The sequence below is a fragment of the Tachyglossus aculeatus genome, chromosome 22 (genome assembly GCF_015852505.1).
Source record: "Tachyglossus aculeatus isolate mTacAcu1 chromosome 22, mTacAcu1.pri, whole genome shotgun sequence".
Lineage (NCBI taxonomy): Eukaryota > Metazoa > Chordata > Mammalia > Monotremata > Tachyglossidae > Tachyglossus > Tachyglossus aculeatus.
In genome coordinates, this window is record NC_052087.1 from 18,070,324 (window position 1) to 18,087,397 (window position 17,074).

General features: G+C 45.8%; 1 protein-coding gene across 6 annotated transcripts in view; it reads left to right on the top strand.

The window, feature by feature from the left end:
• ANO1 (anoctamin 1) overlaps nt 1–17,074 on the top strand; it is a 181,732-nt gene that overhangs the window by 54,657 nt on the left and 110,001 nt on the right. For all 6 annotated transcript variants that reach the window (XM_038764538.1, XM_038764540.1, XM_038764539.1 and 3 more), the window contains exon 2: nt 12,373–12,551. In XM_038764538.1, the coding sequence (XP_038620466.1) occupies nt 12,373–12,551 (179 nt within the window). The remainder of the gene's footprint in view (nt 1–12,372; nt 12,552–17,074) is intronic.

A 17,074-nucleotide genomic window follows, 5' to 3' on the forward strand; every position in this document is an offset into this window, starting at 1 on the left:
AGAAAGGTATCAGAAATGTAAAATTCTTTGAGTCTCTTGAAGAAAGGTGATTTATGGGTATATGGAATTCTGGTATTCTGCTATTCAGTAAATAGATTCTCCCATACTTTGCTGGTACAGTTAAATCCAGGTATGGGATGTGGAACTGAAAAGAGCAAAGATGCCCAACTAGGACATGTGCTTGATTTACATAAATCAGGATCACTTTTGCCTCATCAACTCTTAAAAAACAAATTACCTATATTTTAAAATTTGGTAGAATTGAGCTAATGGATGCTTTTGGTACTTTGGGGTTCTTGGGAAAAGGTGATATTGTTGAATCTACAGCATTCCAGGAGGGTCTAATTCCTTCAGCTCCCCTTCTAAATGAGCTTAATCAGCTTGACTCATCAAATTACTTTAGCAAATTATTTGGAATTTCCTTTACTGTAACTGAAATTTTGACTGAACGAAAGTGTTGTCAAGCTGCTTCTTCTGTTGTATCCTGCAGTGAAGTCATCTTGTAGATAGTGTTTCTGATGTCAAACAATCGGTTGCTATGGGAAGTATCATTGTGTCACATAGTTGGCATTATGACTTTGTGTCAGAATCACTTAAGAGGAGGAAATGAGCTGTTTGAGAGAGAGAATGCATTTAAAAATATATCTTAGATAAATCTCAAAAGGGGAAATACATAAATAGTCATTAGATTGATATATTTTTAAAAATCAGGACTTTACTATGAGGGTGGCTGAATAGAAAAGATGGTCACCTTTCAGGGATATACAGCAGTGAGAAAAACCAAAGAGCCCAAAGAACTGATGTTGGATCCTGAAGGGAAGTAGCCAGTGAGGCCTCTCCTGTTTGTCATGTAGGAAACACCAAACCCAGATGTCTGGCTATCGGTCAACTGCTGCTCAACTGAAAGCAATAATCAAATCTGAACGTTAAGCATAGAGTGTTGTGTTGATGATTCCCATTGTTGACAGAAGTAGAAATAAATGGAGCAGCTGGTAATATTCATTCAGTCTCATCACGGAACATGGTATACCATATATGCTTGGATACTTGTTTTCAAAGCTTTAAAGGAACTGGATTAGAACCTTCTATCTTTATCTCCCACATCCTTTCTAGTTGCATATTCAAACAGTAGATTTTTAAATGGGTGAGTATTGGATCTGAGATCCCGTGAGGTCCTGTCTGGATTAAAATCTGACCCATGATCCATAGAAAACCTCTGGGTCGTACCCCCAAAGTACTGTAATAATAATGATTTTGGTATTAGTTAAGCACTTATTAAGTGCCAGGCACTGAAGTAAGCACTGGATAGATTCAAGCAAATCATGTTGGACACAGTCCCTGTCCCACATGGGGCTCACATTCTTAATGCCCATTTTACAGATGAGGTAACTGAGCCACAGAGAAGTTAAGTGACTTGCCCAAGGTCACTCAGTAGACAAGTGATGGAGCTGGGATTAGAACCCTGGTCCTCAATCAATCAATCAATCAGTCATATTTATTGAGCCCTTACTGTGTGCAGAGCACTGTACTAAGCACTTGGGAAGTACAAGTTGGCAACATATAGAGACAGTCCCTACCCAACAGTGGGCTCACAGTCTAAAAGGGGAAGACAGAGAACAAAACCAAATGTACTAACAAAATAAAATAAATAGAATAGATATGAACAAGTAAAATAAATAAATAAATAGAGTAATAAATATGTACAAATATATATACAAATATACAGATGCTGTGGGGAGGGGAAGGAGGTAAGGCGGAGGGATGGAGAGGGGGAGGAGCGGGAGAGGAAGGAGGGGGCTCAGTCTGGGAAGGCCTCCTGGAGGAGGTGAGCTCTCAGAAGGGCCTTGAAGGGAGGAAGAGAGCTAGGTTGGCGGATGTGGGGAGGGAGGGCATTCCAGGCCAGGGGGATGATGTGGGTCGGGGGTCGACGGTGGGACAGGCGAGAACGAGGCATGGTGAGGAGATTAGAGGTAGAGGAGCGGAGGGTGCGGGCTGGGCTGTAGAAGGAGAGAAGGGAGGTGAGGTAAGAGGGGGCGAGTTGATGGAGAGCCTTGAAGCCCAGGGTGAGGAGTTTCTGCCTGATGTGTAGATTGATTGGTAGCCACTGGAGATTTTTGAGGAGGGGAGTAACATGCCCAGAGCATTTCTGGACAAAGACAATCCGGTCAACAGCATGAAGTATGGATTGAAGTGGGGAGAGACACGAGGATGGGAGATCAGAGAGAAGGCTGATGCAGTAGTCCAGACGGGATAGGATGAGAGCTTGAATGAGCAGGGTAGCGGTATGGATGGAGAGGAAAGGGTGGATCTTGGCAATGTTGCGGAGCTGAGACTGGCAGGTTTTGGTGACGGCTTGGATGTGAGGGGTGAATGAGAGAGTGGAGTCGAGGATGACACCAAGGTTGCGGGCTTGTGAGATGGGAAGGATGGTAGTGCTGTCAACAGAGATGGGAAAGTCAGGGAGAGGACAAGGTGGCACATCAGCAAGGACAAGGTGGCACATCAGCAACTAGAAAAGATGTAAGCACTGCATAGGTTACTGGAGGATGATTACTAGAATTCTGATTATAGTTTTAACCTTAGGCCGGCAGACCTCGTGCAGTTCATTCAGAGCCTTGCCAGACTTGGCCATTGGTAGATTTCCAGGTCATGGAACTGCCTCATCAGCTGTTTTAATGTTTACCATATGAGTTACAGTATGTAGTTAAGTTCCACTAAACCTGAGGAGACAGCAGGGCCTAGTGGAAGAATCATGGAACTAGGAGTAGAGAACCCCAAATTCTAAGCCCAGCTGTGCAACTGGACTTCTGCATTACCTTGGGCCAGGTCATTCAGCCTCCGGGTGCTTCAATTTGCTCATCGGTAAAATGGGTCTAAAATATCTTCGTCCCTGTGCTTGGCACATAGTGAATGCTTATTGAATAAAATAATTATTATCATTATTATTATTATTATTATTCACAATTTAAAATTGCCTGCCAGTGCTAAATCCCTAGTTTGTTCCTAAACTTGAATATGGCTCAAATTAGTTTCTGTGTGTAGTTTCATTTTGATTCCTAAGAGATTAGCTCTGAAAGGAAGCTCAAAAAGCAGAATTCAGATTCAACTTTTTCAGTGGTTTCCAATTTTTATTTCACTATTAATACATGTAACCTCTTGTTGTGGCTGCATACTCGTTTGTCAAATAAGAGTTCCAGTATCATGATCAACAGCATTTATAAAGCACTTAGAGTGGGGACTTGGGAACCTTTAGGAGTCTACTGTGCAATCCCTGCCCTCAATCAATCAATCATTCGTGTATATTGAGCACTTGCTTTGTGCAGAGTATTGTCCCAAGCTCTTGGGAGAATACAGTATAACAGAGTTGGTAGACATGTTCACTACCCACAGTGAGCTTACAGGCTAGAGATACTAATATAAATAAATTATATATATGTAGGTGCTGTGAGGCTGAGGGAGAGGTGAATAAAGGGTGTAAATCCAAATGCAAGGGTGAGGCACAAGTGAATGGGAGGAGAGGAAAAGAGGAATTGGGGGGGACGGTCTCTTGGAGGAGCTGTGCTTTTAATAAGGTTTTGAGGGTGGGAAGAGTGATCACCTGTTGGATTTATTATTATTATTATGGTATTTGTTAAGTGCTTACTATGTGCTAAGCACTGTTCTAAGCGCTGGGGTAGATACAGGGTAATCACGTTGTCCCACATGAGCTCACAATCTCAATCTCCATTTTACAGATGAGGCAACTGAGGCACAGAGAAGTTAAGTGGCTTCCCCAAGGTCACACAGCAGCCAAGTGGTGGAGCTGGGAATAGAACCCATGTCCTCTGACACCCAAGCCTGTGCTCTTTCCGCTAAGCCACGCTGCTTCTTTTAGGGTTAGACACATACATACATAACACACGCAAAAACACTCTATCTTTCTCTCTCCTCTCTCTCCAACACCTATAGTTACCAATCCAACTTTTTTTCGCCAAGATGTGTGCAGATGATCCCACGTTCGAGGAGTTTCAAAAAATTTGACCGCCTGCAGCTCAACATCCTGCTTCAAGTCTTGGGTGCTTTGGCCGCTGCGGCAGTGAAGTGTCTCAGTGTGTGGCTTCTGTGGTTTTGCTGCTCTCGGGGAGCCGGGTATGAAGAGGGAGGGCATTCCAGACCAGAGGCAGGATGTGGGCAAGGTGTCGGTGGTGAGATAAGATGAGATTGAGGCCCAGTGAGCAGTCTGTCATTAGAGAAGTGAAGTTTTCGGGTAGTATGAAATCAGGTGGGTAAGGTAGGTTTGAGTACTTTAAACCCTTTGGTAAGGAGTTTTCTGTTTGATGTGGAGGTGGATGGGATTCTTGAGGAGTGGAGAAACATAGCAGAGCAAAGTGTGGACTAGGGTGGGGAGAGACAGGAGGCAGGGATGTCAGCAAGGAGTCTGATGCAGTGATCAAGGTGAGTTAGGATAAGTGCTGGGATTAACATGGTAGCAGTTTGGATGGAGAGGCCTGGAATGCCCTCCCTCTTCAGATCTGACAGATGACCACTCTTCCGGCCATCAAAAACTTATTAAAGACACATCTCCTCCTAGAGGCCTTCCCCAATTAAGCCCTCATTTTCTCTTCTCTTTCTCTTCTCTTCTCTTCTCTTCTCCCATTCCCTTGTCACCCTTGCACTTGGATTTACACCCTTTATTCACCTTTCTCTTAGCCCCACAGCACTTATGTACACATCTGTAGTTTATTTACTGATATTGATGTCTGTCTTCCCCTCTAGACTGTAAGCTTGTTGTAGGCAGGGAATGTGTCTACCAAATTTGTTAGATTGTACTCTCCCAAACACTTATTACAGTGCTCTGCACACAGTAAGTGATCCATAAATATGATTGACTGATAGATTGAAAGGCCAGATTTTACCAGTGTTGTGATGGTTGAACTGACAGGATTTGGTGAGAGATTGAATATGTGAGTTAAAAGAGAAAGATGAGTCAACATTAATGCCAAGGTTGTGGGGCTTGTGAAACAGGGAAGATGGTGGTGTGATAGGATATTCAGGGGGAGGGCAGGGTTTCAGTGGGAATATGAGGAGTTTGGTTTGGGGCATGTTAGATTTGAGGCATCAGTGGGACATCCAAATAGAGATGTACTGAAGGAAGGAGTAAGTAGAAGAAGTGTCAATGTTAATTAGTCTCTGTCTTGGATTGTAAACACTCAGAGGGCAGGCATGGTAATAGTGACAGACAAAAAAATGCATACAGTACCAACAACTGGATAAATGGATCAAGTATCGTGGATGAATGAATGAATAACCTGTTATCAGAAGGACCAGAAATTGGGATTTCAAGAGTTGTCTAAGAGGTGGAATGGATAGGTGGGACATCCCACAGCTAAAGAATGAGGCCTGGATATGATTCTGAGGAGCATTTTCAGTTGTACCAGATATTGCACCTATCAAAAACCATCTGTCCACACAACTGCATTTTAGTAACACTAAAAATGTTGCAGGGCTTTAAATATTTCCAAAATGCAGTAGGCCACATATACAAATAAAACTAATATCTCTAGAAAATGGGAACATGTTGAAAGTACACATTTTGAAAGTACAATTGGAAGACATATTTTAGTCAAGTAATTGGAAATATTATTGTTACATTTTGTAAATTGGTAGACCCCAGATGATTTCATAGGTGAAAAATGAAGGAAAATACTCCATAATATGTCTACATTTTGGACATAGAGATTATCTTCCAGAGGGTTGATTCCTTTAATACATGGTATCACTCCATTTATACTTTCACAACAGCCCCAAAGCTCATGAGATACCTGACTTTGCTTGCAATTCCATAGTTTAATTTTGAATTTGATGGTCTTCAAAATGAGTAAACATGTATAGTCTTACACCCCTATCCTAGAATTACTAATGATAATAATAATAATAATAATAATTGTGGTATTGAAGTTATTACTATATTCCTAGTACTGTAGTTAGAACTGGGATAATCAGATAATCAGGTCCCACATGGGTTCACAGTCTAAGTAGGAGCGATAACAGGTATTAAATCCCCATTTTATAGATGAGATTAACTGAGGCACAGAGAAGTTAAGTGACTGTCCCAAAGTCACACAGCAGACAAATGGCAGAGCCAGGATGAGAACCCAGATGCTGGCTCCCAGGCCTGTGCTCTTTCCACTAGGCAACACTGCTTCCCTTTATGCTAGATGCCCAGAGTGTCAATGCTCTAACACTTAGTTTTTCACTTTAATGTTCACCTTTTGCTAAGCACGTGCTTCAGTAATAAGTAATAATAATAATAATGATGGTATTTGTTAGCTTCTTACTATGTGCAAAGCACTGTTCTAAGCGCTGGGGGGGGGTACAAGGTGATTAGGCAACATCTCTATATGTTGCCGATTTGTACTTCCCAAGCATTTAATACAGTGCTCTGCACACAGTAAGCGCTCAATAAATATGATTGAATGAATGAGTGAATTTAAGTAGGAAGTCCTTCTCAGCTCTACCGGTCGTTGATAACCAAGAAAATAAATTCAGTTCTTGGTTTGATTTTTGGTTCTCCCATAATATATATGTAACTGGCCAATGGCAACAGTGAGAGACACCTGGCTGTTGAATATAAGTGAATTAAAACTGAAGGCACTCTTTTTCCCTGATCAAAATATTTAGATTTTGTGAATTAACATTGCTCTTGTTCGTGGGCCTAGAACAAATCAGGTGGCCAGTCCAAAAGAAATATATTATATGAATATATACATATACATACTTATAAATATTTATATGCTTTCATATATACATGTATATATACATAATATATAAAATGAGAGAGAGCGGAAGTAAGAAATCATCCTATAATTTGAAGATGATGCTGTTGACTGTGAGACGTTGAGCACAGTAGCAACTAGACATCCCACAGGATCTAAATGAAAGAATACAGATTTGTCCTCAGGTTTGAAGATGATGCTGCTGACAGCTTGTAACCATGTGTGTGTCACTGAGAGAGAATCTCTTGCATATTTATTCTATGAAAATACAGTAGTGTGCACCTTTTTGGCTCCTTGCCATTGAGGGATATTGCTCAGGCATTAGTGGTTAAGAGGAGAAAAAAGTCAATCAGTGGCATTAATTGAGCACTTACTGTGTGTACAATTCAGAGAATACAATACAGAATTGGTAGACACAATTCCCTGGCCACAAAGAGTTTACAGCCTAGTGCAAAAGTCATTTGAAGTAACTGAATAATTGTACATACAAATGAGGCACTTAATAATAAACTGTGGTATTTGTTAAGCACTTACTATGTGCCACTTGTACTTCCCAAGTGCTTAGCACAGTGTTCTGCACACAGTAAGCGCTCAATAAATATGATTGATTGATTGATTGCCAGGCACTGTACTAAGCACTGGGGTGGATTCAAGCAAATCCGGACGGACATAGTCCGTGTCCCACTTGGGGCTCAAAGTCTCAATCCCCATTTTACAGATGAAGTAATTGAGGCCCAGAGAAGTGAAGTGACTTGTCTAAGGTAACACAACAGATAAATGGTGGCGCTAGAATTAGAACCCAGTTCCTTGTGATTCCCAGGCCCATACTCTATCCACTAGTTCACACTGCTTCTGTTCATAGATGATGAGGATGAGAATAAAATACACAATGGCTAATTAAGAGTGACCATACAATTGAAAGGAAGTAAGAAGCATATGATTCCCTGCCAGGAAGCAGTGTGCTTGAATTATTTGGATCATAGTGGTGATGGTTGTGCTGAGCCATTCATACTCTCTCCTGGTTCCCCTGTGCACAGTGGTATGCTTTGTGATTCAGCTGGTGGAGAAAACAGGTAGTGAGTGGTTACAAAATAGAATATTACTGAGATTTCAAGAGCAGATACTGCTGAACCTTCACCCATTTTGTAAGCCATCTTTGAGTAGGTGCTCAAAGTAGCTTAGTAAGGATCAAAGGAGTCTTTTCCTCTTTCTTTTTTTTTTTTTTTTTGTAAAAACCAGGGCAAAAAGCAAGCAAAGGATAACAAAAACAACAACCAAACATAAAGCTGCCCTCGGCACAGACGGACACATCAGAGCTGGGGAAAAGCAACCAGCAGGAGACTAGACAACCCAGCTCCGCCATTTGTCCGCTGTGTGTCCTTGGGCAAATCACTTAACTTTTCTGTGCGTCAGTTACCTCATCTGTATGGGGATTAAGACTGGGGTATGGGGTAGGACTGTGTCCTACCCGATTAACTTGTATTTACCCCAGCGCTTAGTACAGTGCCTGCCTCTCCTCTGCTTCAAAGCCTTATTGAAGGCACATCTCCTCCAAAGGGCCTTTTCTGATTAAGCCCTCCTATCTCTTCTCCCACTGCCTTCTGCATCACCCTGACTTGCTCCCGTTATTCTTTGCCTTGCCCAGCTCAACAGAACTTACTTCGTAATGCGTTTATTTATTTAAATTAATGTCTGTCTCCCTGTCTAGACTGTAAGCTTGTTGTGGGCCTGGAATGTGTCTGTTTATTATTATATTGTGCTCTCCCAAGTACAGTGCTCTGCACGCAGTTAGCACTCGATAAATTCGATAGACTGACTGACATGGTAAGTGCTTACCAAATGCCATAGGAAAAAAAAAAAAACAATTCCAAGGGCTGGTGTTTCAGGGTGCAGTGCAGGGTTATCACAGTCACAGCCAATTCTAATGCAGATTTGGAAGCAGATATCTGGCAATATTTTGTCTGAAAAACCACCTCCCCAAAGTCACTAGTGGGATGAGGAGGCACTGCTCCAAAATAGGGTACCCCCAGCTCCCATCTTGGAGAACCATCCTTCCTCAGTGCTATGGCCTCAGTTCCACATATAGCCAATCCTTGTACTCCATATGATGACATTACTTCTGAGTGTTGATTTCCCATCACCCAGTTCCCTGATTAGAAGGACTACAGTATGAAAAAGGCACCTGCAGAGAGTGAAAGAGGGGGTGAGAAAAAGTTACAAACTTCAAGGTGAAACTCCACACTTCATCACACCAGCCAGAATGTCAGAGGCTGTACATTTCCCCAGTTCCCTGGGAACCTCCTTTTCTGGGTCAGGCCAGAGGAAGAACACACAAAAGAGAGAAATGGAGCATTCAGTTGCCTGAATGTATTTTGAACACTACTGTTGCATGAGATTACCGCTACTGATGTCACAAAGCATCAGTATAGATGCTAGGCTGTAGCATCACCCCTTCTAGACTGTAAGCCCAGTGTTGGCAGGGATTGTATCTCTTTATTGCTGAGTTGTACCTTCCAGGCGCTATGTACAGCGCTCTGCAAACATTAATTCTCAATAAATACGATTGAATGAATGAGTAAATGAACAAAGCGTTGGCAGTTAGAAGTTGCTCAGAAATCCAAGTCTTGGTTTCAGATAGTGAGTGGGAAAGAGAAATACCAATAATATACATGGTGTCCACATGTGCTCGGGTGTGAGTGAAACTTCCTACCCTTTTCCATGTTAGCCAGGATGCATGGGGAAATCAATCAATCAATCAGTGGTAATTGCCGAGTAATTATTGTGTGCAGAGCACTAGACTCAGAGTTTGGGAAAGCGCAACAGTAGAGTATGCAGATCCGATCCCTGTCCTCAGAAAGCTTGCAAGGTCTTCCCGAGAAACCCCCCTTTCTTGGGAGATTCTGTGGAGATTTGAAGGAAAACCAGTTGTGAGGGGAGAGGTGGTTTACCCTGCTCACTGCCCTTCTGTTGCCTTGTCTTGAGCTTGGTGATTAAAGAATAGGATAGATATGAACCCAGCAGTCTGAACCAATACCTTCTTAGTTAAAGAGAAAGGGAGGACTGAATTTCCAGAGTGGAACAACATCCTTTTCAATTCATAGACTCTTGCGCGATTATGTAATCGTGTTTGTCTTTTCTTTGGGCTTCTGGCCTCTTGAACAGACATAAGCTTTGAAGTACAGAACAATAGTTACACAATCGTCATTGTTTACCAACAAGCATAATAAAATGATTACATAATCTTTTGGGGGGAATTTGGGCTGGCTCAGAAAGTTTGAACTTTGAAGTATAAGGCTGCCCCACTATGATGGAGGCAACTCAAGAATGTCTTTTCTATTTGCCTTTGACTCTCTAACTGAACTCTAAAGACCAAAGAAGGTTGTCTGAACTAGAGATTTTTTTTGTGGAAATGTCGACTTCAACAGATGTTAGGTGATGATCTTTCTGTGTTTAGACAAAAACTCTGGTGTCTGTCCTAGCACACCAGGAACTACAGCACTCTCAGCCTTAATAAATAAGGTCATAGCTCACAGATTTATATACGATACCTTACTTCAGTATCCAGAGGTAGTCTAGGAGATGCACTTGGGGTTAGCTCTGGCGTGGAGAGTTTGACAGAAAACATGCTTTGGTTGTTGATGTAAGAGTCCTCCAATAATCAGGAATGGAAGGCTCATCTTGAGGGATGTGTATAGGCAGACCCTGAGACAAGGAAGTGACAGCTGTAGCCACAAACCAAAAGGCAGTTCATGTATGCATATGTGTATGTGATGCTGACAGGGCTGTTGGTTACACATCATTTTTCTCAGTCCTCCATATATACAGGGTCACTGGTCACCATGTAGGGGCCTCATCTAATACAGTAACTTTATTTTAAAAAGACAGTGAGAAAGAGTACTATGCAATATGGGGGAATCCCAGGGCGATTACACCCCTAGGTGGTTACAGGACTACCATTTCTGATGCTGCTAGAAATGATGATGAGCGCTTAGAAATGATGATGATAACCGCTTAATACAGTGCTCTGCACACAGTAAGTGCTCAATAAACACGATTGATGATGATGATGAGGTGCAATGCCCGTTTGACCACGTGCATTGTAATCTTCCTTCTCTTCCTCAGCCTGTATATCAGTTCAGGCAGGTAGGGATCTAGCCCCCAAAATAGAAGAACCAATGGTAGCAGTGGCAGATTCGAGACCAAATGTTTGATGATGAGAAAATGAGGAAAGAAAAGTAACAGAAAACAGGAAAAACAGATTTTAACAGCTGGGATCGTTTAGTCACGTTGTTCAGCTGCCCCCAGACCCTTTCGTTCGTTTGTTCATTCGTTTGTTCCCATGCCACCCTCTTCTCCTTCCTCCCCTCATCCAATGCTGCAGGTATGCACATTATTGGAATGTGACCCGAAGAAAGGGGTAGGGCTGGAACTGAGGATTGTGTTTGGTGGGACACTGAGGGCAAGCCCAAGCATTCTTCACTATATGGTGGTGCCTATGTCCATTTTTGAAACTCCCAGTTCCAAAAATAAACAAGCTCGGCCCAAGCTTCCAGCCCTTCAGACAGGCTGAGCGAACAAATAAATAAGAGCAGAGTTATGTTGTGCGATTTGATCCCATCACAGCAATGGTCGTATGGGAAGAGTGTTAGCAGAAGCTATAAAACACGGAAAAGTGAATCGCCCTCCCCTCTCCCAAAGGAAAACCGAAAAAGTTAAGAGGCTGTGAAGAAAATAGGAAGCTGTGTGTGTGTGTGCGCGCGTGAGTGTTGTCTGTTTTTCAAAAAGGTGACTTAATGGGCATCAGACCTGAGCACCACGGGCCAGGGGGATGCAACTGAGGCCCGTTTCCCTGAAAAGACAGCTCGAAGGTCAACCTCCCTGCTAATTCGTTTGCTGGGCAACAGAACTGGGACCCACGTGCCCGCGGGGGGGGAAACCGAGCCGGCTGATCCCGAATGGGTTTAAGGAACGCGTGGCCGTGCCCGGGAAGCCGCGGGGACCGTCGGCAGTGAATCGATCCGGCCTGCTTCATCGTCAAAGACTGGAGAAAAGCGCTGTGCCCCAGCAAGAGGCCAAGCGGGGAGGAATCGCTTGCGATGGCTGCGGGCGACCAGCCCGGGGCCTTCCCAGACTGAGCCCCTTCCTTCCTCTCCCCCTCGTCCCCCTCTCCATCCCACAGCACCTGTATATATGTTTGTACATATTTATTACTCTATTTTACTTGTACATATCTATTCTATTTATTTTGTTAGTGTGTTTGGTTTTGTTCCCTGTCTCCCCCTTTTAGACTGGGAGCCCACTGTTGGGTAGGGACCGTATATGTTGCCAATTTGTACTTCCCAAGCGCTTAGTACAGTGCTCCGCACAGAGTAAACGCTCAATAAATACGATTGATGATGAGGAGGAGGAGGGCAACCCGGGCAGGGCTGAGCTGGAGACGGAAGGGGTGAGGGGCAGGGCCGGGGCCCAGGGAGGGAGGGAGAGAGGGCGGCAACAGTTCCCAGCCGGGTGGCACAGAGGGAGGGAGAAGGGAGAGAAGGAGGGAGGGAGGGAGGGAGGGGCCAGGGCTCGGCCTCCCGATCCCCTAGACTCAACCAGCCCCTCCGTCTCGTCTCAGAGGAGGACGGAGCCTTCCCTGGGGAGGGACAGCCGCCCGGAGAGCCCGGCCCAGCCCCCAGCGAGCCAGCCATGAGGGTGAACGACAAATACTCCTCCCTCCCCGCGGGGGACAAGGGGGTCCACATCATCAACATCCGAGCCATCGAAGACATCGGCTACCTCCGCTCCGAAGGCACGGTGAGTGGCCGCCGGGGGAGGGGGGGGGCGGGCCTCACCCCCCTCCTCGCCCCGCACACCTGCGCGGGGGGAGGCGTCTGGGAGTCCGAAGGTGCTGGGTTCCAATCCCGCCGCCACTGGGTGGGTCGCTTCACCGCCCTGGGCCTCAGTTTCCTCGGCTGCAAAATGGGGGGGGCGAGACCGGGGGCCCCGCGGGGGACGGGGAATGGGTCCAGCCCGGCGCTCAGGACGGTGTCTGGCGCCCAGTAAGCGCTTCGTACTAAGAATGATGGTATTTATTAAGCGCGTACTAGGTGCCCCGCGCTGGGCTAGATACGAGATAACCGGGTCGGACCCAGTCCCCGCCCCCCATGGGGCTCAGGGGCTCAATCCCCATTTTACAGATGAGGGAACTGAGGTCCAGAGAAGTGAAGTGACTCGCCCCAGGTCACACAGCAGACGAGGGGCGGACCCGGGGATTGGAACCCAAGACCTCCGACTCCCGAGCCCGGGCTCTGTTCATTAGGCGATGATCAATCAATCAAATTTATTGAGCGCTTACTATGTGCAGAGCACTGTACTAAGCGCTTGGGAAGTACAAATTGGCAACATATAGAGACAGTCCCTACCCAACATTGGGCTCACAGTCTAAAAGATGATGTTTAACGAATGTCTGGATAATAATAATAATAATTATTATTATTCCACCCACCTGTCTCCTTTCCCCAAACCCAGGCCAACCGGGGGGAAAACGTCTGTTGGTCCTCCCTTGGTGGCGAGCGCCGAATGGCCCCGTGGGTTTGGAAATGCCAAAGAACCAACCGCTCCTCGGCCAAAACGTGGCCCCTCCCGGGCCCACGTGGGAGCTCCCTGCCCCCCCGTAATAATAATAATAATAATAATAATGGCATTTATTAAGCACTTACTATGTGCACAGCACTGTTCTAAGCGCTGGGGGCGTTGCAAGGTGATCAGATTGTCCCACAGAGGGCTCACAGTCTTCATCCCCATTTTACAGATGAGGTAACTGAGGCCCAGTCGAAGTGACTTGCCCAAAGTCACCCAGCTGACAATTGGCAGAGCTAGGATTTGAACCCATGACCTCTGACTTCAAAGCCCGTGCTCTTCCCACTGAGCCACGCTGCTTCTCTACTTGTACTTCCCAAGCGCTTAGTACAGTGCTCTGCACACAGTAAGCGCTCAATAAATACGATTGAATGAATGAATGAATGGGCCGAGGCAGCCTTGCCCGAGGGCGTGGGCTTATTTTGGGGCCCGGGAGGGGGCCGGTTGTGGGACAGGGGTCGCGGCCCTGGAGGATAGAGCCAGGGACTGGGCAGCCGGTGGCGGGTTTTCTTGGGAGGGCACATTCCCTCCCACGAGGCTCTTCCCCTGTAAGAGCCACCGCATTAATAATAATAATGATAATGATGGTATTTGTTAAGCGCTTACTATGTGCCAAAACACTGTTCTAAGCACTAGGGTAGATACAAGGTAATCAGGTTGTCCCACGTGGGGCTCACAGTCTTAATCCCCATTTTTCAGATGAGGCAACTGAGCCACAGAGAAGTTAAGTGACTTGCCCAGAGTCACAGCTGACAAGTGGCGGAGTCAGGATTAGAACCCATGACCTCGGACTCCCAAGCCCAGGCTCCTGCTACTTAGCCATGCTACTTCTCTAAGGGAAGTGACTTGCCCAAGTGACGCAGACAAGTGGCGGAGCCAGGATTCTTTCATTCATTCAATCATATTTATTGAGCGCTTACTGTATGCAGAGCACTGTACTAGGCGCTCACGTCCTCCATCTTCCAAACCCCATTTTACGGATGAGGTAACTGAGGCTCTGAGAATAATAATAATAATGATGGTATTTGTTTAGTACTTACTATGTGCCAAGCACTGTTCTAAGCACTAGGGTAGATACAAGGTAATCAGGTTGTCCCACGTGGGGCTCATAATCTTAATCCCCATTTTTCAGATGAGGTAACTGAGCCACAGAGAAGTTAAGTGACTTGCCCAGAGTCACAGCTGACAAGTGGCGGAGGCAGGATTAGAACCCATGACCTCGGACTCCCAAGCCCAGGCTCCTGCTACCTCTCTAAGGGAAGTGACTTGCCCAAGGGACAGCAGACAAGTGGCGGAGCCGGGATTCTTTCATTCATTCAATCGTATTTATTGAGTGCTTACTGTGTGCAGAGCACTGTACTAGGCACTCACGTCCTCCATCTTTCAACCCCCATTTTACGGATGAGGTAACTGAGGCCCAGAGAATAATAATAATAATGATGGTATTTGTTTAACACTTACTATGTGCCAAGCACTGTTTTAAGCGCTAGGGTAGATACAAGGTAATCAGGTTGTCCCACGTGGGGCTTACAGTCCTAATCCCCATTTTTCAGATGAGGTAACTGAGCCACAGAGAAGTTAAGTGACTTGCCCAGAGTCACAGCTGACAAGTGGCGGAGTCAGGATTAGAACCCATGACCTCGGACTCCCAAGCCCAGGCTCCTGCTACTTCTCTAAGGGGAGTGACTTGCCCAAGTGACAGCAGACAAGTGGCGGAGCCGGGATTCTTTCATTCATTAAATCGTATTTATTGAGCGCTTACTGTGTGCAGAGCACTGTACTAGGCACTCACGTCCTCCATCTTCCAACCCCCATTTTACGGATGAGGTAACTGAGGCCCAGAGAATAATAATAATAATGATGGTATTTATTTAACACTTACTATGTGCCAAGCACTGTTCTAAGCACTAGGGTAGATACGAGGTAATCAGGTTGTCCCACGCGGGGCTCACAGTCTTAATCCCCATTTTTCAGATGAGGTAACTGAGCCACAGAGAAGTTAAGTGACTTGCCCAGAGTCACAGCTGACAAGTGGCGGAGTCAGGATTAGAACCCATGACCTCGGACTCCCAAGCCCAGGCTCCTGCTACTTCTCTAAGGGAAGTGACTTGCCCAAGTGACAGCAGACAAGTGGCGGAGCCGGGATTCTTTCATTCATTCAATCGTATTTATTGAGCGCTTACTGTGTGCAGAGCACTGTACTAGGCGCTCACGTCCTCCATCTCCCAAGCCCATGGTTCTTGCCACTTGGCCACGCTGCTTCTACTCCCCTTCCTGCGGCTGCTTCATCCATCACTCCCCATGCCCTGAGCCTTCCCTTCCTTTCAGCCACCTAAGCTGTGGCTGCTGGATTTGACTCCCTGGGGATGTGATCCCAGTGGCCCGGGCTGGCCTCTTCCTTACGAGGGCAGAGGAAGATGGCCAACCTCAGCACGTCCTACCCCGGAGCAGAGAGATGGAGTCGCTGGGAAGCCGGGGCCCTTGGGTTTCACCTCCATCCGAGCTGCACCCCGGATCCTCGCCGGGCCTTCCCTGGTCCCCCCCTACTCTCTGCCCGACCCCACAATCGGTCAATCAATCAGCTGTAGTTTTGGAGTGCTTACTGTGTTCAGAGTACTGTACTGAGTGCTTTGGGAGAATTGAATTCAATAGACTTGGTGGGACACGACCCTGCCCACAGGGAGCTTACAGTCCAGAGGCAGAGACAAACATTAAAAGCAATTACCTCCTGGGAAAACTGCAGAGTATAAGGATAGGTACTTAAGTACTATGGGGATGAAGTGAATATATCTTAACGGTCCCTTCCCAATTTTGCCCTGGCCCTCCAGGAACAATGGACCTGCAGGTGGGGATTGGGACCCAAGCTCACAAAGAAATGTGAGGAGGTTCAGGAATTTCCCCTAAAGGTGGAGAGGGAAAAAAGGGCAAATCCTTCCCATGGGTTCAGTTTCCATAGGGTGATAGTGCTCAAAGGCTTGCCCCTTCCTACCTTACCTCCCTGATTTCCTACTACTACCCAGCCAGTACACTTTGCTCTTCTACTACCAACCTACTCATTGCATCCTGACCTCTTCTATCTCTCCGCTCACCTCTAGCCCACGTACGGCTGTCCTGGACCACCCTCTCTCAGACAATCACTCTCTCCAACTTCAAAGCCTTATTAAAAGCCCAGCTCCCCCAAGAAGCCTTCCCTGACTAAGTCTTCATTTCCTCTTCTCCCATTCCCTTCTGTGTCACTCTTGCACTTGGATTTGCACCCTTTATTCTCCCCTCCCTCAACCCCACAGCACTTCTGTACATATCCATAATTTACTTATTTATATTAATATCTGTATCCCCCTCTAGACTGCAACCCCTTGTGGGCAGGGAACATGTTGGCCAACTCTATTACATGGTACTTAAGTGCCTAGTTCAGTGCTCTGCACACAGTATGCATTCAATAAAAATGAACGATTGATTGCTTGCTTTCTAAAAAGCCAAAAAGTTTGCCCCAGAGAGGAAATGACTGTGAAGAAGCTCACCTCACCTCACCTGTTGAGAGGAAGTCTGTGGCAAGGGTAGCCTAGTGCTTCTCCCAGGAGCTGTGGAAAACAGATGAGAAACACTGTCTGAAAGGACTCACCTACTTTGCACCCAAACAACTATATGTAGCACTGCTGGTCAGTCAGCAGTATTTATTGAGCGCTTAGTGCAGAGTG